General features: G+C 38.1%; 2 protein-coding genes and 1 pseudogene across 2 annotated transcripts; all 3 read left to right on the top strand.

Moving 5' to 3' along the window:
* Positions 1–104: 104 nt before the first annotated feature.
* Positions 105–2023, top strand: LOC103929058 (11S globulin seed storage protein Ana o 2.0101-like). Its single transcript, XM_048568952.1, has 3 exons — positions 105–561; positions 748–1465; positions 1694–2023. Exons 1-3 carry the CDS (start codon positions 366–368, stop codon positions 1845–1847), a joined length of 1068 nt encoding a protein of 355 aa, XP_048424909.1. The 5' UTR covers positions 105–365; the 3' UTR covers positions 1848–2023.
* Positions 2024–3334: 1311 nt separating this feature from the next.
* On the top strand, positions 3335–4391 carry LOC125470358 (licodione synthase-like). Its single transcript, XM_048569319.1, has 2 exons — positions 3335–3343; positions 3762–4391. Exons 1-2 carry the CDS (start codon positions 3335–3337, stop codon positions 4389–4391), a joined length of 639 nt encoding a protein of 212 aa, XP_048425276.1.
* A 1533-nt stretch (positions 4392–5924) lies between these two features.
* Positions 5925–20745, top strand: LOC103929057 (annotated as a pseudogene).
* The last annotated feature ends 3415 nt before the right edge of the window (positions 20746–24160 follow it).

Here is a 24160-nt window from a genome sequence, read left to right as displayed (position 1 = left end):
AAGGTGTCTGAATATCAGTATCCGTTACAAAGTGATTGTAAGAAAGCAAGATAGATAGAGTTTTATCCCGTTAATCTTCTTTTAATCCTGATTAATGTTTTCAAGATTAGATAGAATCAGACTATCCAATTATCCTTAATCCAATCCGAATTCACAATCCCTCTCCTCATCAGATTCTACCTCTTCCTCCTCCCTCTCTAATCTCTCTCCAACAGAATGTCGTACCTCCATACCCGCTCAACTCCCCTATATATACACTCCCCAACATACGCCTTCCTCACCACTCGATCGCATCCTATCAATCAATCGATCACTTCTCTCTCGATTTTGGGTTTTTTCTGGGTTCTTGAAAAAAATCGCAAAGAATGGAGCTTGATCTTTCACCCAAGTTGGCCAAGAAGGTGTACGGCAGCGATGGCGGGTCCTACTTTGCCTGGTCCCCGTCGGAGCTTCCCATGCTTCGTGAAGGTAACATCGGCGCGGCCAAGCTCGCTCTGGAGAAGGACGGGTTCGCTCTCCCCAAATACTCTGACTCCAACCAGGTCGCCTATGTCCTCCAAGGTATACATTTTTGAATTTTCTGTTTAATTTTACGGATTTTCGGCATTTTTCAATGATTGGGTTGATCTTATTTGTTTATTTGATTGCTTGTCTGCTTCTGGATCATGAATTATATATATAAACGGTCGATAATTTATGATGAAATAAGATCATATGGGTTAACTAATTTTTGTTTTGTCCGTTCAGGTACTGGTGTAGTCGGAATTGTCCTCCCGGAGAAGGAAGAGAAGGTTCTTCCAGTTAAGAAGGGTGATGCGATTGCCCTCCCTTTCGGAGTTGTGACTTGGTGGTATAACAAGGAGGACACCGAGTTCGTTGTTCTTTTCTTGGGCGACACGTCAAAAGCTCACAAGAGAGGTGAGTTTACCGACTTCTATCTCAATGGCTCCAACGCCATTTTCACCGGCTTCTCAACCGAGTTTGTTGGTCGGGCATGGGATTTGGAGGAGAGTGTTGTGAAGACTCTTGTTGGCAAGCAGTCCGGCAAGGGCATTGTCAAGCTCAGCGGAGCTAACTTGCCCGAGCCAAAGAAGGAACACCGCGATGGCATGACGTTGAATTGCGAAGAGGCTCCCTTGGATGTTGACATTAAGGATGGTGGAAGAGTTGTGGTCTTGAATACCAAAAACCTTCCTTTGGTCGGTGAGGTTGGGCTCGGTGCTGACCTTGTGAGGTTGGACGGGAGTGCCATGTGCTCCCCTGGATTTTCTTGTGACTCGGCTCTGCAGGTGACTTATATTGTTAGGGGCAGCGGCCGTGTCCAGGTTGTTGGTGTCGACGGTAAGAGGGTGTTGGAAACTACCATCAAAGCCGGTAATCTCTTCATCGTTCCTCGGTTTTTTGTTGTGTCAAAGATTGCTGATCCGGAGGGCTTGGAATGGTTTTCTATCATCACTACGCCCAAGTAGGCTTTTTCGTCTTGCCTAATTACGCTTTCGTTGTTCTTGATTTAGGCTCAGCTAGTTGAGTTATATATTTCTCTGCATTTATAACATCCTGCTGCTTGGAATACACACATACATCACCACACACACAACTTACTTAATTCGAAAGAGTTGGCAAGGTTTCACAGAAAAAGTTTATCGATTGGTGTCTTAACGTCTTGGTGATTCGTTTAATTACTTGCGTGCAGCCCGATATTCACCCACTTGGCTGGAAGCATTGGATGCTGGAAGGCTCTTTCTCCGCAGGTGCTCCAGGCTGCGTTCAATGTGGATTCGGAAACAGAGAAACTCTTCCGTTCGAAGAGGACTTGTGATGCAATCTTCTTCCCTCCACCCAAGTGAAGATTTAGAGCAGTGCTAGTTTAGTTTAATGGTCCAGACTCCAAATAAAATTGCTTTTTGCTATTAGGTATTATATGTTATGGACTTATGGTTTAGTTTCTGGACCTGCCATATTTCGTGTAAAGTTTTCTATCAATTTCTTTAACCATTTAATTCAGATGGTTCTCTTTGCTTCATGAGTGTTATGCATGTTGGATTGAGTGTTAGTTTCTATTCATTCGTCTTTGGTTCGAAACCTCCTCTTTTAATAATTTCGAACTCTTCCTCCGCCCTTAATAATAATAAATTTAGAAGAAAAAAATGCAACTTATTATCTTTTGTGTGTACTTTAGATTGTATTTCAGCTTATATTTTGATGAAGGTTGTTTTTTTTTTTTTGAGAGCATAATGGGAAGTTTATACTTTAGTATATTAAACGACGAGCTCGTGGTTGTGTTGCAAACGAGCGTATACAACCAACCAACAAAAACCCCAATTGAAGAATCTGACGTCTACTTCTCCAATTTCCGTTCTTTCCATTTATTTTTGTGATTTGATTTGGTTTTTAGGGTTGGGTTTGTATTTGATTCGAGGGAAATGCAGCTTTCGTTTAATTTGGGGAAGAAGACGACGGCGGTAGGATTGGCTTCTGTCATTTGCACCTATCCGTTGAGTCGTTGACGCACCTCTCCTTGTCGACCCGTCGAATCCCCATCCCTTTCCACCCCCTTCCCGTCGACTCCTGATCCCCTTCCGTCCCTTTCTCGTCGACTCTCCGTTGCCGTCGAAATATCCAGTTTTTATATTATTATTTTTAGGCATTTTTTATTAGCATTCCGAATACACTTCACATTGAAATTTAATATTAAATGACTTGTGTTCCCTAACGTGAAATGATAATTTCAACCTTATTAGGCTCTAAATACACCATAAATCACTTAATGTATTATTTATCTTCAACTATCAAAATCTCTTTAGGCTCTAAATACACCATAAATCACTTAATGTATTAGTTATCTTCAACTATCAAAATCTCTTTTCACCTTCCATTGTTGAACAAAACCCTAACTAACGAAAATTCAACACGTTGCTTAAGAAAAATTATTTTTGATGAATAGCACACGAAATCGATATTCCAGAAACTTCACATGAGGTAAACCGAAAGCATGTAAGAATCATTTAGAGAATGCATCCTGAGAAAATGACAAGTATTGATGGATATTATATATTGAAATAGAACCAAAGAATCTGGTCTTTTCCATCCATATATACCAGTTAAAGAAGGTATTCCTCCATCCTGGACAGAAAGCCCTTAAGATATTTACAGGTCCAGACACCTTATAATTTACACACAAATTTGGAGATACGATTCAATCTCATTTTCTGCCCCATGGAAAGCAGCAACTCTGCAAAATTTCTTTCCGAAAAAGAAAACGAAATGAGATATAAAAACCAGTGTTTGTATGAAAATGTGGGGTGTACAGAAAATGTGGGGGTGTACGTAGAAAATGCAAGATGTATGTTGAGAATGTAGGGTGTATTTTTATAATTTATAATTGAAAAAGCAAATGTGAGGTGTATTAAGTGTGTGGGGTGTGAGGGTATTATGAGGAAGTATGTGAGGTGTATTTTTATAATTTTTAATTGAAAAAACAAATATGAGATGTATTAAGTATGTGAGGTTTATTCAACAATTTGTGGGATGTTAATATCAAAAACCTATTTTTATTTAGATTTTTAGAATTTTAAGAACATAAGTAATATATAGCTCTCTATTGTGTCATATTTCCTTAGAAGTGGAGATACATTCCCTTAATTGTTTATCTCAAGAAATTAGTCTTTCCCATAAACTTTCTTTGAATAGTTATAGCGCTAATTATCTTACCTTACCTTAATATAGGGCTTTTGAGAAAATAACAAATTGTACTTTTTCAGGATTTCTTCACCGCAGGGACAGATACAACCGCCATTTTAATCGAGTGGGCGCTGGCAGAACTCATCAACCATCCAAAGGTGCTCAAGAAAGTAAGGGAGGAGGTCGATCGAGTCGTGGGGAATAAACGACTACTCGTAGAATCTGATGGTCCAAACCTTCCAGTGTCTATGGTCATAAGAAAATGTGTAGAAAAATGTAAATTTGGAAAATATGTGATCCCAGAAAACACAATGCTATTTGTGAATGTTCGGGCCATTGGAAGGGACCCAAAGTATTGGGAAAATCCTTTGAACTTTCAACCTGAAAGATTCTTATCACAACCACACAGTGGAGGAGATGGAACGAGTGCATTAGATGTTAGGGGGCAACATTTTGAGCTGCTTCCGTTTGGGACTGGGAGGAGGATATGCCCTGGTGTAAACTTGGTCATGCAAATGATGCATGCCCTACTTGGTGCTATGGTTCAATGCTTTGATTGGAAAGTTATAGGACCACATCAGAAGAAGATGAACGGTAACGATCTTATTCTTGAAATGGATGAACGGCCAGGAATGACAACTCCTCGAGCCCATGATCTAGTTTGTATTCCAGTGGCACGTCTCAACCTACTTGATGTCCTTGACCCGTAAAGAAGGTAGTGATCATGTTGTTGATTATGAAAATGTTTGAAGGCTTTTGTTAATAAAAAGTTTGAGGCCTTGATGTGGGTTTCAAATTTAATATGCCAATAAAAAGGTAATGTCTGAACAGTACAAGCTTTACTTAAAGCACAAAGTAGCTAATTAACCAGCGAACTAATCACTTAACATCCTAACAAACATTTTAACAACTTTGCCAGACGTGACATTGATTTACATAGTAACCAATGATCAAGAGACATCTGTAATCAGTTTTTGTCAAGATATTAAATTATTATTTATGTCAAATGTTGTTATCAGCATGGTTGACATATGCTTAATTTGGTTGACAAGTGATTCTTCTAGCATTCTTGTCTTTATTCGGATGACTTGGTTCATTCGTGACCTTTTTTTACCTAATAATGATTTACTAATTTGCAGATAGCTTTGCTAACATGGGATTACGTTCCTCAACGTGGGTGTGGCATGAATTCCCTTTGCCAACGATTTTTGCTTCTTAATTTGCATTCGGAATTTCTTACCTTGTATAGTTTTATTAATTATTGAAACTAATAATTTGTAATGATTGAAGAAAGTTGACCGAGGTTTTATCATAAATTCAACTGGTAATATGGGGTATAGGCCAACCTTTTATAAATTCATGCAATGTTACTACTCTTATCAATGTGAGATTCATGTCAACACATTCCCTCAAGAATCATAAACGGGGTGACATGGAGCATGAGTGGTCGTTGGGCTTCACACATGTGACAACGTGCTTTGATACAATGAAGAAAGTTGGTGTTCCACTATAAAACCAATTGGTGATATGGAGAGTAGCCTAACTACTGATAAGCATATGCAAGGTCTTTTCTCTCATTAATGTGAGATTCATTTTCAACACGAGTTGGGCTACTCCCTATGTAGCCAATTTATTTTATGGTTGATCCTCAACTTCATTCATGGTATCAAAGCAGGTTGTCTCACATGTGAAGCCTAATGGCCGCACATGCTCCACGTCACTCAGATTGTGTTGTACACGTTTTAGGCTTGAAAATTCACCACACATGAAGGGGCATGTTGATAATGATGCCTATATTGATGAGTTGCATGGGCTTATAAGAAAGTTAGGGTATTCCCCATATAGCCAATTGAGATTATGGTAGAACCTCAACTTTCTTCAAGATATCAAAGTATGTTGTCCCACGTCTAAAGACCAACGGCCACACATGCTCCATGTCACTTGAGTTGTGTCTTCATGTTTTATGCTTGAAAATTCAGTATATGTAAGGATACATGTTGAGAATGAATTCCATATTGATGACAGAGGGACTTTGCATGTGTTTATAAGTATAGACTATAGTTCGGCTACTCCCAATTTAGCTAATTGGCTTTCTTGTGAACCCAACTTTTTTGAATAATTCGATTATTCATAATATAATTTTGGAACAGTGGTGTGTCACGTTATGCACATATAAGAACCATGTTTTGGAGTTTCCAATTTCTAAATCTACTTATCAACCATTATTCCTCTCACAAGAAGCCATGCCAGTCCTTGACCTTCTCTTTCTGTTCTCTGTTCTCTTCATCATTTATCTTATTCTCCGACCCGTCTTCACCTCCAAATCCCAAACCCTACTCCCTCCAAGCCCTTTTGTCTTACCCATCATCGACCATTTCCACCTCATTGGCCCTCTCATCCACCGCTCTTTCTACAACCTATCCCTCTGGTTCGGCCCCTTATTCTCTATCTGCCTTGGCTTCGTCCCAGGCATTGTGGTATCCTCGCCCGAGATCGTGAAAGAGTTCCTCAAAACCCATGAGCTATCCTTCATATCCCACATTGAGTCCATTGCGACCAAACTGCTCACCTACAATGCTTCACTTGCCTTTGCACCTTATGGACCCTACTGGAAATTTATTAAGAAGCTCAGCATAAATGAGTATCTAAGCAGCCATAGCATTAACAACTTTGCTTCGATTCAAACACAAAAGTACCTAAGGCTTTTGAGGCTGTTGGCCAAGAAAGCTGAGAGTGGTGAAGCTGTAAATCTCACCGAGGAGCTACCAAAGCTTTCCAACAACGTGATTGCAAAGATGATTTTGGCAAGTTCTAAAGGGCCGAGTGACGAGGGCAGGGATGAGGAAGCTAGGGTTGTCGTGAGAGAGGTGACAAGGATTTTTGGGGAGTTTAATTTGTCAGATTTTGTTTGGTTTTGCAAGAAGACTGCTTTGTAGGGATTTGGGAAGAGAATTGAAGATACTCATAGGAGATATGACACGTTAGTGGAGAAGGTTATTTCAGAACGTGAAGACTTGAGAAAGAAAAACATGAGAAATGGAGGAGGCAGTGGTGGCCAGGAGGAGGAGGTGGAGGAGGTGAAGGGTTTTCTAGACATTTTGCTTGATTTGTTAGAAAAAGGCGGTGGTGAGATTGAGGACGTGAATTTTACAAGAGTTCATATCAAGGCTTTGATCATGGTAAAAAAATCTTTTGCTCCAAACTGAAATTTGTTTTTTTTTTTTTTGTTATTAGATAGTTTAGTAAGGAGAGATTTTTTAATATACTCAGAACATGAGACGGTACGCTATGTTATTATTTAAGAGGAGGAAATTTTTTCTTCAAGTATCCCTCTACTTGTATAATGATATAAAGGGATGTGCGCATGTTTCAGTACAACCAAAAAATCTTTCTTTAGTAATACGCATGAGTTTTGGACGTGGCATGAGTTCAACAAAGCATGCAAGAGGATTTGGCAATGCATGACTGCTTTTACCAAAACGTGGCATGAAAAAATAGTAAATAGTGTTAGATACAATCAAATGTTAAGTATATATATATTATACAACAATTGCACAGTTTATTTCGAATATGAATTACAAGGAAACAATATATATATATATATATATATATATATCTATATATCTCACAATATAAACAATTGCAAAACTAAATTAATGAATCACAAAACACTAACTTGGTTAGGAAGATAGAGGCTTGCAGTAGCAATCTCCTAAGACAGAAATACGCCCCTACACCAGTGCAGTAGTTCGTATGGACGTCTATCTTGCAGGATACAACTATCTAATCCAAGTTCTTGCACTCGAACTTGGATTCTTGGCGAATTGGTTGTGTGGTTCTCTGCGAAAAATGGAGGAATGAATATGGAAAAACTTGATATCGGTTTCTGATTTTTATTGCCATATATATAATGGCATAATTCGAACTTATCCAACCGTTTTGGCTTATCAGTTTTTTGTAAAAAGAAAACCGAATGCAACTGTTCAATAAAAACTGAACGTAACTGTTCAATCGGAAAAAACTGAATCCAAAAAATCAAAAACGTAACTTGTGTTTTTCGTCCATCCGAGCCCAAGAGCCCCAAGGCCCAAGGCCCATCTTTGACATTTAATATATACACCCAAACTCTCCAATTCTAAGGCCCAAGGTCCATGGCTTTGGCCTAAATCAATTCAAACTATAAGTGAGTGAACTCACTTATAAAGACTTAGAGTGAAACAGGTTTGGGCGATGTGGGACTCCAAGTCCCACAGAAAACACAGTTCCAACAATACCCCACATTTTCTATTCAAACTTTAGCAATACCCCACATTTGAATTGAAAATAAGATACTAGCTGACAGTAGTAATGTACTTCCAGAGAACTTAGATATGATACGCATCGGGATAGGTGTCTTTTGGACTTGAACCTTCTCTAGTGAGTACTTACCGGTTTTACCTAATGACGCAGTGAATTTTCTATCTTGAACTGATCATTCTTTGTAGTAAAATCGAAACAATAAGTATCACACATATCACATCTTGACACACGTCAATTCATACGGTTGTGTTCATTTTGGTCCTGAACATATCCTGGTTTCATGAGACCTTTAGAGAATTGTAGCCATACCAATTCTCAAAGATGCGACCCCACATCAATCTCATATAGGTAATGCTAATAAAGAATATCCTGTTCTATTCATCTTAATCATAAGATATTAGCATTATTAAGAATAGTTATTCACCCTTTTCGTCTAACAGGCAACACACTGTTTTCCATCATAAGAATGAGTAAAGATTGTGTTGTTTACTTTGAGTTTTCCTCAACTAGTTTGCCTATTGAACCTAGACCATGGGATCTCCAATTAGCTAGGTTAGGTTTCCGTCAAGTTATAACTCATTGAGTTGGCTTTAAACCCATTCCCCTCGATGTAAATGCCACTTGATCCTTGGATAGGCCTTTTGTCAAAGGATCGGCAATATTCTCCTTAGATTTAATATAATCAATGGAAATAGTTCCATTCTTGAGTAATTGTCTAATGGTTTTATGTCGTCGCCTTATATGTCTCGACTTCCCATTATATTCAGCGTTTTTGGCTCGACCTTGTGCAGCCATGCTGTCACAATGTATACATATTGCAGTCACAGGCTTGGGCCAGAATGGAATATCTTCCAGAAAATGTTTAAGCCATTCAGCTTCATCAGCAGCTGTATCTAAGCTATAAACTCTGATTCCATTGTCGAACGTGCTATACATGTTTGCTTGGATGATTTCCATGACACAGCTGCTCCACCAAGTGTAAATACATATCCACTTGTGGATTTACTGTCTGTGCTCCCTGAAATCCAATTTGCATCACTATATCCTTCTAATACTGGGGGATATTGAGTGTAATGCAAACCATAGTTTAGTGTATGCTTTAAATATCTTAATACCCTTATTAAAGCATTCCAATGATCTCTTCCAGGATTACTTGAATACCTACTTAGTCGGCTTATTGAATAAGCAAGATCAGGTCTTGTACAATTCATAATGTACATCAAGCAACCTATAACTTGGGTATACTCCAATTGAGATACGCTATCTTCTTCGTTTTTAGTAAGTTTATGAATGGGATCAAAAGGAGTTACTGCAGGTTTACAATCATAATGTCCAAACCTTCTTAGAACCTTTTCCACATAATGTGATTGAGTTAGGACATATCCATCTGGATTCCTTAGAATTCGAACTCCAAGAATCACATCAGCTAATCCCATATCTTTCATGTCAAAACTGGAATTTAGCATTTTCTTTGTGGAGTTAATCACATCTTTGTTTGTTCCCATTATAAGCATGTCATCAACATATAGACATACAATAACACAAGCATTTTTCGTTTTCTTAACATAAATGCATTTATCACTTTCATTGATTACAAATCCATTCGTAATCATATTATGATCAAATTTTTCATGCCATTGCTTAGGCGCTTGTTTGAGTCCATATAATGATTTAATCAACTTACAAACTTTCTTTTCTTGACCCTTGACAATGAAACCTTCAGGTTGATCCATATATATTTCTTCGTCTAATTCACCATTTAGAAATGCAGTCTTGACATCCATTTGATGTATCTCAAGATTGTACACAGACGCTATAGCTATTAATAACCTTATAGATGTTATTCTAGCTACTGGTGAATAAGTGTCAAAATAGTCAAGTCCTTCTTTTTGACGATACCCTTTGGCAACTAAACGAGCCTTATACTTGTCTATGGTACCATCCGGTCTCAATTTCCTCTTGAAAATCCATTTGTGTCCTATTGGTTTATTTCCAGGAGGCAAATTAACCAATTCCCATGTATTATTTTGCATGATGGATTCTATTTCACTTTGAATAGCTTCTTTCCAATAAGGTGCTTCAGACGATTCTAATGCAGCCTTATAAGTTTGAGGCTCTTCTTCAGTCACAAAAGTGAGGAAATCAGGACCAAAATCCTTTGCAATTTTTGCTCTTTTACTCTTTCGTGGTTCCAAATCTTGGATTTGAACTCTCGAAGTTGAGGCATGATTATCGTCATCATTTCTTGTAGTAACCTCATGTACTCTTTTGTTCAAAACATATGACCTATCTTTGTAAGGAAAAATTTCCTCAAAGAACTCAACTTCTGCAGATTCAAGTATAGTGTTTATATGAATGTCTGCAATTTCAGATTTATGAACCAAAAATCTATATGCCGAACTATTATAGGCATGACCAATAAAGATACAATCCACTGTTTTTGGTCCAAGTTTTTGTCTCTTCGGAAGAGGCACTTGAACTTTTGCAAGACAACCCCACACTTTCAAGGTTTTATATGTAGGTAACCTACCTTTCCAGATTTCATAAGGAGATTGATTAGTCTTCTTATGTGGAATTCGGTTCAAAATCGTATTTGCAGCAAGGAGTGCCTCACCCCATAAATTATGTGGTGCACCAGAACTGTTCAACATGGAATTAATCATATCCTTCAATGTACGATTTTTCCGTTCAGCCACTCCATTTTGTTGAGGAGTATATGGTGCTGTTGTTTGATGTATTATTCCATGTGTTGAACAAAATTCTGCAAAGTCTTTAGATTCGTATTCACCACCTCTATCCGATCTTAAGACCTTTATTCTTTTGTCTAGTTGATTTTCGACTTCGGCTTTAAATGTCTTAAACATGTTTAAAGCTTCATCTTTACTATGAATCAAATAGACATAACAATACTTGCTGCAATCATCAATGAAGGAAATATAATAGTTCTTTCCTCCACGAGTTGGTGTGGATTTGAAATCACAAAGATCACTATGGATTAAACCAAGAATTTCGTTGGATTTTTCCACTGATTTATATGAGTGTCTTGCATATTTAGATTCTGTGCATATCTCACATTTAGATACTTTGTTCATGGAACATTTTGGCAATAGGCCTAAGTTAACCATTCTTTGAAGAGAACGAAAATTAACATGACCTAATCTTGCATGCCATAATGTAGAGGACTCAATCAAGTAAGCAGAAGAAGCACTTGGCTTGTTATTGTTATTCATAGCATTAACAGAAAGTACATTCATTTTGAAGAGCCCCTCAGCCAGGTAGCCCTTTCCCACATACATCCCACCTTTGGTGATTACAAACTTATCAGATTCAAACACAATTTTGAAACCTTTGTTACTCAGAAGTGATCCAGAAATCAGGTTCTTACGAATATCTGGAACATGCAGAACATTGGTAAGTGAAAGCTCTTTTCCGGAAGTGAGTTTGAGCGTCACTTTTCCCTTCCCTGCAACGGCAGACGCAGTTGCATTTCCCATGTACAGATTTTCTCCACCATCAACAGATTGGTAAGTAACAAATAAATTTCGATCAGCACACACATGCCTTGTTGCTCCTGTATCAACAAACCAGTCATTTGAATTAGTCAATAAATTGACTTCAGAGACAACAGCAACAAATGTGTCTTCTGCAACATTTGCTTGATTGGAACTTCCAGAATTCTGATCCTTCTTATGGCGGCAGTCCTTTGCCCTATGACCTGTCTTTCCACAAACCCAGCAACCTCCTTTGATTTTCTTGAAGGTTTTCCCTTTCACAGCAGTCATTGCTTTCTTTGCAGCATCCTTGCCTTTGTTTTTCTGATGGTGCCTTGCCTTGTGTGAGTCACCTCCTTCCACAACATTGGCCTTTGCCTCCAGCGATGAGACATCATACTTCTCATTTTTTCGATGATCCTCCTCCACACGCAGTTTGAGAATCAACTGATCCATGTTCATGTCTTCAGTTAGATGCTTCAGATAAATCTTGAAGTCCTTCCAATTCGAAGGCAGTTTCTCTATGATAGAGCCAACCACAAAGCCTTCTTTCAGACCAAGATTTTCTTCATCTAACTCATGGACAATCACTTGGAGTTCTTCAACTTGCTTGACAACAGACTTGTTGTCACTCATCTTGTAATTCAGAAATTTTCCAATTACAAACTTCTTGGAACTTGCCACTTCAGACTTGTACTTCTTATCCAGAGACTCCCACAGATCTTTCGCTGTCTTATATGATGAATAAACATCATACAGAGAGTCATCTAGAGCATTCAGAATGTAGTTCCTGCATAGAAATTCACTGTGAGTCCAGGCTTCTATAGCCTGCAGAATTTCGGCAGGAATGTCTCCCTCTTCTGGTGCTTTGGGGGACTCAGAAGTAATCACATGACTCAAGTTCAGAGTTGTTAAGTAGAACAACATCTTCTGTTGCCAACGTTTGAAATCAACTCCCTTGAACTTCTCAGGTTTCTCAACATGTTGCTTGACGACACCAACATTTGATTGATCCATATTTCTGTCTTAGATTGTTAGATACAATCAAATGTTAAGTATATATATTATACAACAATTGCACAGTTTATTTCGAATATGAATTACAAGGAAACAATATATATATATATATATATATATATATATCTATATATCTCACAATATAAACAATTGCAAAACTAAATTAATGAATCACAAAACACTAACTTGGTTAGGAAGATAGAGGCTTGCAGTAGCAATCTCCTAAGACAGAAATACGCCCCTACACCAGTGCAGTAGTTCGTATGGACGTCTATCTTGCAGGATACAACTATCTAATCCAAGTTCTTGCACTCGAACTTGGATTCTTGGCGAATTGGTTGTGTGGTTCTCTGCGAAAAATGGAGGAATGAATATGGAAAAACTTGATATCGGTTTCTGATTTTTATTGCCATATATATAATGGCATAATTCGAACTTATCCAACCGTTTTGGCTTATCAGTTTTTTGTAAAAAGAAAACCGAATGCAACTGTTCAATAAAAACTGAACGTAACTGTTCAATCGGAAAAAACTGAATCCAAAAAATCAAAAACGTAACTTGTGTTTTTCGTCCATCCGAGCCCAAGAGCCCCAAGGCCCAAGGCCCATCTTTGACATTTAATATATACACCCAAACTCTCCAATTCTAAGGCCCAAGGTCCATGGCTTTGGCCTAAATCAATTCAAACTATAAGTGAGTGAAATCACTTATAAAGACTTAGAGTGTAAAGGGTTTGGGCGATGTGGGACTCCAAGTCCCACATAAAACACAGTTCCAACAATACCCCACATTTTCTATTCAAACTTTAGCAATACCCCACATTTGAATTGAAAATAAGATACTAGCTACAGTAGTAATGTATTTCCAGAGAACTTAGATATGATACGCATCGGGATAGGTGTCTTTTGGACTTGAACCTTCTCTAGTGAGTACTTATCGGTTTTACCTAATGACGCAGTGAATTTACTATCTTGAACTGATCATTCTTTGTAGTAAAATCGAAACAATAAGTATCACACATATCACATCTTGACACACGTCAATTCATACGGTTGTGTTCATTTTGGTCCTGAACATATCCTGGTTTCATGAGACCTTTAGAGAATTGTAGCCATACCAATTCTCAAAGATGCGACCCCACATCAATCTCATATAGGTAATGCTAATGAAGAATATCCTGTTCTATTCATCTTAATCATAAGATATTAGCATTATTAAGAATAGTTATTCACCCTTTTCGTCTAACAGGCAACACACTGTTTTCCATCATAAGAATGAGTAAAGATTGTGTTGTTTACTTTGAGTTTTCCTCAACTAGTTTGCCTATTGAACCTAGACCATGGGATCTCCAATTAGCTAGGTTAGGTTTCCGTCAAGTTATAACTCATTGAGTTGGCTTTAAACCCATTCCCCTCGATGTAAATGCCACTTGATCCTTGGATAGGCCTTTTGTCAAAGGATCGGCAATATTCTCCTTAGATTTAATATAATCAATGGAAATAGTTCCATTCTTGAGTAATTGTCTAATGGTTTTATGTCGTCGCCTTATATGTCTCGACTTCCCATTATATTCAGCGTTTTTGGCTCGACCTTGTGCAGCCATGCTGTCACAATGTATACATATTGCAGTCACAGGCTTGGGCCAGAATGGAATATCTTCCAGAAAATGTTTAAGCCATTCAGCTTCATCAGCAGCTGTATCTAAGCTATAAACTCTGATTCCATTGTCGAACGTGCTATACATGTTTGCTTGGATGATTTCCATGACACAGCTGCTCCACCAAGTGTAAATACATATCCACTTGTGGATTTACTGTCTGTGCTCCCTGAAATCCAATTTGCATCACTATATCCTTCTAATACTGGGGGATATTGAGTGTAATGCAAACCATAGTTTAGTGTATGCTTTAAATATCTTAATACCCTTATTAAAGCATTCCAATGATCTCTTCCAGGATTACTTGAATACCTACTTAGTCGGCTTATTGAATAAGCAAGATCAGGTCTTGTACAATTCATAATGTACATCAAGCAACCTATAACTTGGGTATACTCCAATTGAGATACGCTATCTTCTTCGTTTTTAGTAAGTTTATGAATGGGATCAAAAGGAGTTACTGCAGGTTTACAATCATAATGTCCAAACCTTCTTAGAACCTTTTCCACATAATGTGATTGAGTTAGGACATATCCATCTGGATTCCTTAGAATTCGAACTCCAAGAATCACATCAGCTAATCCCATATCTTTCATGTCAAAACTGGAATTTAGCATTTTCTTTGTGGAGTTAATCACATCTTTGTTTGTTCCCATTATAAGCATGTCATCAACATATAGACATACAATAACACAAGCATTTTTCGTTTTCTTAACATAAATGCATTTATCACTTTCATTGATTACAAATCCATTCGTAATCATATTATGATCAAATTTTTCATGCCATTGCTTAGGCGCTTGTTTGAGTCCATATAATGATTTAATCAACTTACAAACTTTCTTTTCTTGACCCTTGACAATGAAACCTTCAGGTTGATCCATATATATTTCTTCGTCTAATTCACCATTTAGAAATGCAGTCTTGACATCCATTTGATGTATCTCAAGATTGTACACAGACGCTATAGCTATTAATAACCTTATAGATGTTATTCTAGCTACTGGTGAATAAGTGTCAAAATAGTCAAGTCCTTCTTTTTGACGATACCCTTTGGCAACTAAACGAGCCTTATACTTGTCTATGGTACCATCCGGTCTCAATTTCCTCTTGAAAATCCATTTGTGTCCTATTGGTTTATTTCCAGGAGGCAAATTAACCAATTCCCATGTATTATTTTGCATGATGGATTCTATTTCACTTTGAATAGCTTCTTTCCAATAAGGTGCTTCAGACGATTCTAATGCAGCCTTATAAGTTTGAGGCTCTTCTTCAGTCACAAAAGTGAGGAAATCAGGACCAAAATCCTTTGCAATTTTTGCTCTTTTACTCTTTCGTGGTTCCAAATCTTGGATTTGAACTCTCGAAGTTGAGGCATGATTATCGTCATCATTTCTTGTAGTAACCTCATGTACTCTTTTGTTCAAAACATATGACCTATCTTTGTAAGGAAAAATTTCCTCAAAGAACTCAACTTCTGCAGATTCAAGTATAGTGTTTATATGAATGTCTGCAATTTCAGATTTATGAACCAAAAATCTATATGCCGAACTATTATAGGCATGACCAATAAAGATACAATCCACTGTTTTTGGTCCAAGTTTTTGTCTCTTCGGAAGAGGCACTTGAACTTTTGCAAGACAACCCCACACTTTCAAGGTTTTATATGTAGGTAACCTACCTTTCCAGATTTCATAAGGAGATTGATTAGTCTTCTTATGTGGAATTCGGTTCAAAATCGTATTTGCAGCAAGGAGTGCCTCACCCCATAAATTATGTGGTGCACCAGAACTGTTCAACATGGAATTAATCATATCCTTCAATGTACGATTTTTCCGTTCAGCCACTCCATTTTGTTGAGGAGTATATGGTGCTGTTGTTTGATGTATTATTCCATGTGTTGAACAAAATTCTGCAAAGTCATTAGATTCGTATTCACCACCTCTATCCGATCTTAAGACCTTTATTCTTTTGTCTAGTTGATTTTCGACTTCGGCTTTAAATGTCTTAAACATGTTTAAAGCTTCATCTTTACTATGAATCAAATAGACATAACAATACTTGCTGCAATCATCAATGAAGGAAATATAATAGTTCTTTCCTCCACGAGTTGGTGTGGATTTGAAATCACAAAGATCACTATGGATTAAACCAAGTATTTCGTTGGATTTCTCCACTGATTTATATGAGTGTCTTGCATATTTAGATTCTGTGCATATCTCACATTTAGATACTTTGTTCATGGAACATTTTGGCAATAGGCCTAAGTTAACCATTCTTTGAAGAGAACGAAAATTAACATGACCTAATCTTGCATGCCATAATGTAGAGGACTCAATCAAGTAAGCAGAAGAAGCACTCGGCTTGTTATTATTATTCATAGCATTAACAGAAAGTACATTCATTTTGAAGAGCCCCTCAGCCAGGTAGCCCTTTCCCACATACATCCCACCTTTGGTGATTACAAACTTATCAGATTCAAACACAATTTTGAAACCTTTGTTACTCAGAAGTGATCCAGAAATCAGGTTCTTACGAATATCTGGAACATGCAGAACATTGGTAAGTGAAAGCTCTTTTCCGGAAGTGAGTTTGAGCGTCACTTTTCCCTTCCCTGCAACGGCAGACGCAGTTGCATTTCCCATGTACAGATTTTCACCACCATCAACAGATTGGTAAGTAACAAATAAATTGCGATCAGCACACACATGCCTTGTTGCTTCTGTATCAACAAACCAGTCATTTGAATTAGTCAATAAATTGACTTCAGAGACAACAGCAACAAATGTGTCTTCTGCAACATTTGCTTGATTGGAACTTCCAGAATTCTGATCCTTCTTATGGCGGCAGTCCTTTGCCCTATGACCTGTCTTTCCACAAACCCAGCAACCTCCCTTGATTTTCTTGAAGGTTTTCCCTTTCACAGCAGTCATTGCTTTCTTTGCAACATCCTTGCCTTTGTTTTTCTGATGGTGCCTTGCCTTGTGTGAGTCACCTCCTTCCACAACATTGGCCTTTGCCTCCAGCGATGAGACATCATACTTCTCATTTTTTCGATGATCCTCCTCCACACGCAGTTTGAGAATCAACTGATCCATGCTCATGTCTTCAGTTAGATGCTTCAGATAAATCTTGAAGTCCTTCCAATTCGAAGGCAGTTTCTCTATGATAGAGCCAACCACAAAACCTTCTTTCAGACCAAGGTTTTCTTCATCTAACTCATGAACAATCACTTGGAGTTCTTCAACTTGCTTGACAACAGACTTGGTGTCACTCATCTTGTAATTCAGAAATTTTCCAATTACAAACTTCTTGGAACTTGCCACTTCAGACTTGTACTTCTTATCCAGAGACTCCCACAGATCTTTCGCTGTCTTATATGATGAATAAACATCATACAGAGAGTCATCTAGAGCATTCAGAATGTAGTTCCTGCACAGAAATTCACTGTGAGTCCAGGCCTCTATAGCCTGCAGAATTTCGGCAGGAATGTCTCCCTCTTCTGGTGCTTTGGGGGACTCAGAAGTAATCACATGACTCAAGTTCAGAGTTGTTAAGTAGAACAACATCTTCTGTTGCCAACGTTTGAAATCAACTCCCTTGAACTTCTCAGGTTTCTCAACATGTTGCTTGACGACACCAACATTTGATTGATCCATATTTCTGTCTTAGATTGTTAGATACAATCAAATGTTAAGTATATATATATTATACAACAATTGCACAGTTTATTTCGAATATGAATTACAAGGAAACAATATATATATATATATATATATATATATATCTATATATCTCACAATATAAACAATTGCAAAACTAAATTAATGAATCACAAAACACTAACTTGGTTAGGAAGATAGAGGCTTGCAGTAGCAATCTCCTAAGACAGAAATACGCCCCTACACCAGTGCAGTAGTTCGTATGGACGTCTATCTTGCAGGATACAACTATCTAATCCAAGTTCTTGCACTCGAACTTGGATTCTTGGCGAATTGGTTGTGTGGTTCTCTGCGAAAAATGGAGGAATGAATATGGAAAAACTTGATATCGGTTTCTGATTTTTATTGCCATATATATAATGGCATAATTCGAACTTATCCAACCGTTTTGGCTTATCAGTTTTTTGTAAAAAGAAAACCGAATGCAACTGTTCAATAAAAACTGAACGTAACTGTTCAATCGGAAAAAACTGAATCCAAAAAATCAAAAACGTAACTTGTGTTTTTCGTCCATCCGAGCCCAAGAGCCCCAAGGCCCAAGGCCCATCTTTGACATTTAATATATACACCCAAACTCTCCAATTCTAAGGCCCAAGGTCCATGGCTTTGGCCTAAATCAATTCAAACTATAAGTGAGTGAAATCACTTATAAAGACTTAGAGTGTAAAGGGTTTGGGCGATGTGGGACTCCAAGTCCCACATAAAACACAGTTCCAACAAATAGTTAACAGAAGAAAAAAAAAAAAGTAGTAAATTGATTTATATTCTGAAAATATATTTTCCATTTTCTTTCTGGAATTTGTAACTCTCACTGCACACGCATGTATCATGGAGTCACAATTGGTTAGCTTTCCTGTGTCTTTTCTGTACGACGTAACCAAGAAAATAGTTTTATTGGGAGAAGAAAAGGGAGGCATGCTATGTCAAAACGGCTGTGTAAGAGTCAGTAGTACATATGCAACTCGTGTTTCGGGATATACTTTAGAGTTTTTGAGTGTTTAGATATTTGGTTAATGATGTCAAAAGTTTTAGTGTTTTTGAGTGTTTAGATTTTTGGATAATGATGTCAAAAGTTTTAGTTTATAGGATACATCAGAGCATGCATCTAGTAGAATTTGTGTTATAAATTCATTATAATAGTGTCTTTTGCACTATGGACGGAAATCAATCATGTTTTTGCATCCTGGTGCGGATTCGATCTCCACAGATCCTCACAATTTAACCTATTAATGCTATTATTTGTAGAAAAAAAAAATCCATTTTGGGATTAACCGTCTAAAAACTCATATTTTGTAATTTGCATCATGATGTAAAAAACATAAGAAATCAATTGTATTTCTTTCTTATGAAAAAAAAAAAAAAAAAAAAACAGAGGAATACATTGGACTTTTGGGAGTGTGCTCTCCATATGTGTCATATTTCTTTCAAGTGTAGCTGCATTTCCTTATGTTGTTTTTTCCTAAACACTACTTTTTGGAAGTTGTTCCAGTCATTCCAAAAGTATCCAATACATATATATATATACACACACACACACACACACATATATATATATATTTTTTTTTTTTATGTTTTTATAAATGCGAGAGTAGAAAATGATAGAGTGTCAATAACAGCTCCACAGTATGTTTCTTTGAATAACTATGGAGTTAACAAGGTTGCCTAATTTTATAGGGCTTCTGGGAATGTAACAAACTGTATTTTTCAGGATTTCTTCACTGCAGGTACAGACACAACCGCCATTTCAATGGAGTGGGCGCTGGCAGAGCTCATCAACCATCCAAAGGTGCTTAACAAAGCAAGGGAGGAGATCGAAAGAGTCGTCGGGAACGGACGACTACTCGTAGAATCCGACGGTCCAAATCTTCCATACATCCAAGCCATCATAAAAGAAACACTTAGACTACACCCACCAGTGCCGTTGATCACAAGAAAACGTGTCCAACAATGTAAGATTGGAAAATATGTGATCCCGGAGAACACAGTTCTATTTGTGAACGCTTGGGCCATTGGAAGGTATCCAAAGTATTGGGAACATCCTTTGGACTTTCAACCCGAAAGATTCTTATCGCGGCTCGGAGAAGGCGGTCGGAGGAGCACAATAGATGTGAGGGGACAACATTTTCAGCTAATTCCATTCGGTTCCGGGAAGAGGATATGCCCTGGTTTAAACTTAGCCTTGCAAATGCTGCCTGGGCTACTTGGTGCTATGATCCAGTGCTTTGATTTTGAGGTTGTTGAGCCAGATTGGAACAATATGAACGGTGATGGTCGTGTTCTTGAAATGGATGAACGGCCTGGAATGACTACTCCACGAGCCAACGATCTGGTTTGTATTCCAGTGGCACGTTTGAGCTCACTTTGTATCCCTTGAAACAACACTAGCATTTTGATGGTGTTTTTGTATCCTCTAGAGGTGAAAACTTCATGTATCATTCGTGTTTTAATAAGTAAACCTTTCATATCTAATGAAACTGCTTTATTTCACAGTCTAGGAGAAGCAGCTTTTTTAAAAAGCACAAGAGGACCAGACTGAACCTCGATCTTGAGAGAAATTTGCGATGTACAACAATGTTTCTTGGAACTTGCGAAACCCGTTACTAGGTTGACGCAGAAGCCACAATCAGACCACACGGACGAAAAGTAGTCATTGCGGAGCGTCGCTTCTCCTCAATCGATTCTTTTTATCCCAAAACGACAACCAATTGCACAGTTTGATCACAATGGTGCAAGTGTGGCTTCTACGCATCTAATAAACATGTCCATGTACGTCACACCGTCAATTTAATGGAGCATCATACCATCAAACTGTTAGAAATTGGTATAGAATCCGAGAAGGATCCCTAACTGGTGTGGAAGTTCTAATTGAAATAGGTATGGGAAACTTGGACGCAAGTTTTCAGATAGGTTTAGAATTCCAACTCAGTTTAGGATTAGGTTTTTGAGTTAGTATAAAAGGTTCCTTAACGTTAGGGTACAAAGAGTGGATATAGTGTGTGAGAGACTTATGAGACAAGAAACTATCTTGTGTGTGTTTTCTTGTATTTCTTTATATCAATAAGAAAGGTGTGCTTCCGTTGTTCAGTTTTAGCGTTGTTGATTTGGTTTGATCGAAGTACAAGTATAACAAGTGGTATCAAGAGCCATTAGGTTGCGTGGTCAAATCAAAACGATGACGAAAACTGAAAGTGGAGATGATAGGGGTACTGAGGTAACCAAGACTTCGGTACAAAGTGCTCGGTTTGAGATCGAGAAATTCATTGGGACAAATAACTTCGCTATGTGGCAGTGCGAAGTAAAGGATGTACTGATTCAACAAGGTTTACTGATGGTGCTTGAAGACATGCCTATAACAATGAAGAAGGAGGAATGGCAGCGGCTGAATGCACATGCATGTTCCACGATCAGACTATGTCTTGGAAAAGCACAAAAATATGGTGTAATGAATATCTCATCAGCTAGAGATCTATGGGATACGTTGGAATCAAAGTACCTGAAGAAGAGTGCAGAAAACAGGCTTTATCTTAAGAGTAAATTGTATCGGTTTCAATACAAGGAAGGAACTAAGATGATTGACCATCTTGAAGAATTTAACAAGATGATTGCTGAACTTCTGAACCTAGAAGAGACAATCAAAGATGAAGATAAAGCATTGATTCTGATGAATTCCCTACCTGAATCTTACGAGTCGTTTGTTACGACATGGATTTACGGTAGAGAAACTCTTAAGTTTGATGAAATCTCAAGTGCAGTGATGAATCATGAAGTCCGCAATTTAGACAGACAAGAGAGAAACAATTCCGAAGCACTAATGGTAAGGGGAAGATCAAAGGAAAGAAGACCAGCAACTAAGAAGAAAAGCAAGTCTCGTTCGAGAGGTACCTCAAGCAACAGAAAGTTTCTCGATAAAGATGAGTGCGCCTTCTGTCATGAGAAAGGGCACTGGAAAAAGGATTGTCCCAAAATCAAAGCCAAGAACAAAGATAAGAAATATGAAGACTCAGAGGCAAACATTGTCGAGGCTGACAATGAAGATTTCGTCTGTGCCCTAACTGCATCAGACGGAATAAATTATATGAATCACTGGGTGCTTGATACTGGATGCACGCATCATATGACCTCTCAACGTCATTGGTTTTCTTCGTTCAAGACTCTCACTGGAATGGTATATATGGGGGATGATAATCCATGTGCAACAAAAGGAATTGGTAGTGTGAAAATCAGACACCATGATGGTGTAGTCCGAGAGCTACAAGGGGTGAGATATGTCCCAAATCTTAAGAAGAATTTAATCTCGCTTGGAACTCTTGAAGATCAAGGTTGTAAATTCTACTCAGAAAAACAAACATTGAAGGTTGCAAGAGGAGCATTAGTGTTAATGAAAGCTCCAAGAAGAGGGTTGCTTTATTTGTTAGAAGGCACCACTATTGAATCTCCGATGGCTATGGCAGCAGCAAGTGATCAATCCGATGCATCCTGTCTATGGCATATGAGGCTAGGGCACGTGGGAAACAAGGCATTGCAAGGACTTATTAAACAAGGGGTCCTAGAGGGAGCCAAAAGTGGGAAGATCGACTTTTGCGAACATTGCATCCTTGGCAAACAAACCAAAGTAAGTTTTGGCACGGCAATACATCAAACGGAGGGAATCCTGGATTATGTACACTCAGATGTCTGGGGGCCAGCAAAGAATGAATCCCTAGGAGGAAAAAGATGGTTCGTATCCTTCATTGATGATTATTCACGAAGAGCATGGATTTATATGATGAAGCACAAACATGAGGTGCTGGATATTTTCTTAGAATGGAAAACCACAGTCGAAAGGAAGACCGAAAAAAAATTGAAAGTCTTAAGAAGTGATAATGGGGGAGAGTATACGTCTGATCCCTTCTTTGAAGCCTGCAAAAAGGAAGGTATAACACGACATTTCAGTGTTAGAGAAACTCCCCAGCAGAACGGAATTGCAGAACGGTTGAATCGAACACTGTTAGAAAAGGTCAGATGCATGCTGTCACAAGCAAAACTGCATAAACGTTTTTGGGCAGAAGCATTGAGCTATGCATGTCACATCCTAAACCGTCTTCCTTCTTCAGCTTTAAACGGAAAGACTCCAATGGAAGTATGGTCAGGACAAATTGCTCAAGATTATGACAGACTAAGGGTATTCGGGTGTGATGCTTATTACCATGTTAGAGAAAATAAATTAGATCCGAGAGCAAGGAAGGCTATCTTCCTAGGGTTTAACAGTGGCGTCAAGGGATTCAGATTATGGAGTACAGAACTCAAGAAGATTGTAATAAGCAGAAATGTGACGTTTAATGAAACCCATATGCAACTAAGAGAAGATCGAAAGATTGTGCAAGAGGTGGAGCTAGCAAAAGAACTAACTGAATATTCAAGAGATGAAGACAAACTCGACAATGAAAGTCATATCAGTGTCGATCAAGAAGAAGAACAAGAAGAGGATAGTATGAGTAATGATGTACCAGATCAAGATGATTGTATCGCCAAGAGAAAAGGAAAAAGAGAGGTTGGGCTTCCTGCTAAATACAAAGACTGCGTCTCCTGTATAGCCTATGCATTGCCTGTAATCGAGGTAGACATCCCTACAGATTTCACAGAAGCATCAAGGAGTAAAGAAGCTAAAAATTGGCATGAAGCTATGGATGATGAGATGTTGTCACTAAAGAAGAACAGAACTTGGGATCTGGTGGAGCTACCTAAGGGAAGAAAGGCCATTGGATGCAAATGGGTGTATGCAAAGAAAGATGGAATAAATAATGCAAGTTCATTAAGGTTTAAAGCCAGATTAGTAGCAAAAGGCTACGCTCAGAAAGAGGGAATAGATTACAATGAAATCTTCTCTCCCGTGGTGAAACATTCATCCATTCGAATCCTCCTAGCACTGGTGGCACAGTTTGATCTCGAATTAGTACAATTGGACGTAAAAACTGCGTTTCTGCATGGAAATTTGGCTGAAGAAATTTACATATGTCAACCAGAAGGATACGAAGAGAAAGGAAAGGAGAATCTAGTATGCAAGCTCAACAAATCTCTATATGGTTTGAAGCAATCTCCGAGGCAATGGTACTTAAGGTTCGACAAGTTTATGAAGGACTTTGGCTACACTAGGAGCCAATACGATCACTGTGTATATCACAAGAAAACGAGAAAAGGTATATATGTATATTTACTGATTTATGTAGATGATATGCTCATTGCCTCTAGTGATCAAACAGAAATCTCAGAACTCAAAACTCAGATGCAAAATGAGTTTGAGATGAAAGACCTTG

Source organism: the organism of the source record quoted next, unplaced genomic scaffold (genome assembly GCF_019419815.1).
Source record: "Pyrus x bretschneideri cultivar Hongxiangsu unplaced genomic scaffold, Pyrus_bretschneideri_v1 Contig5, whole genome shotgun sequence".
Lineage (NCBI taxonomy): Eukaryota > Viridiplantae > Streptophyta > Magnoliopsida > Rosales > Rosaceae > Pyrus > Pyrus x bretschneideri.
The sequence above is the reverse complement of the archived record's forward strand: the minus strand, read 5'-3'. Positions and strand labels throughout refer to the sequence as shown.

What these genes read in the sequence shown, in the direction of transcription:
- LOC103929058 (XM_048568952.1), top strand. Translation starts at nt 366, where the DNA reads ATGGAGCTTGATCTTTCACCCAAGTTGGCCAAGAAGGTGTACGGCAGC. An exon ending in GGTCGCCTATGTCCTCCAAG is followed by an intron (nt 562 to 747) that starts GTATACATTTTT and finishes TTGTCCGTTCAG; the next exon opens with GTACTGGTGTAGTCGGAATT. An exon ending in TCTATCATCACTACGCCCAA is followed by an intron (nt 1,466 to 1,693) that starts GTAGGCTTTTTC and finishes ACTTGCGTGCAG; the next exon opens with CCCGATATTCACCCACTTGG.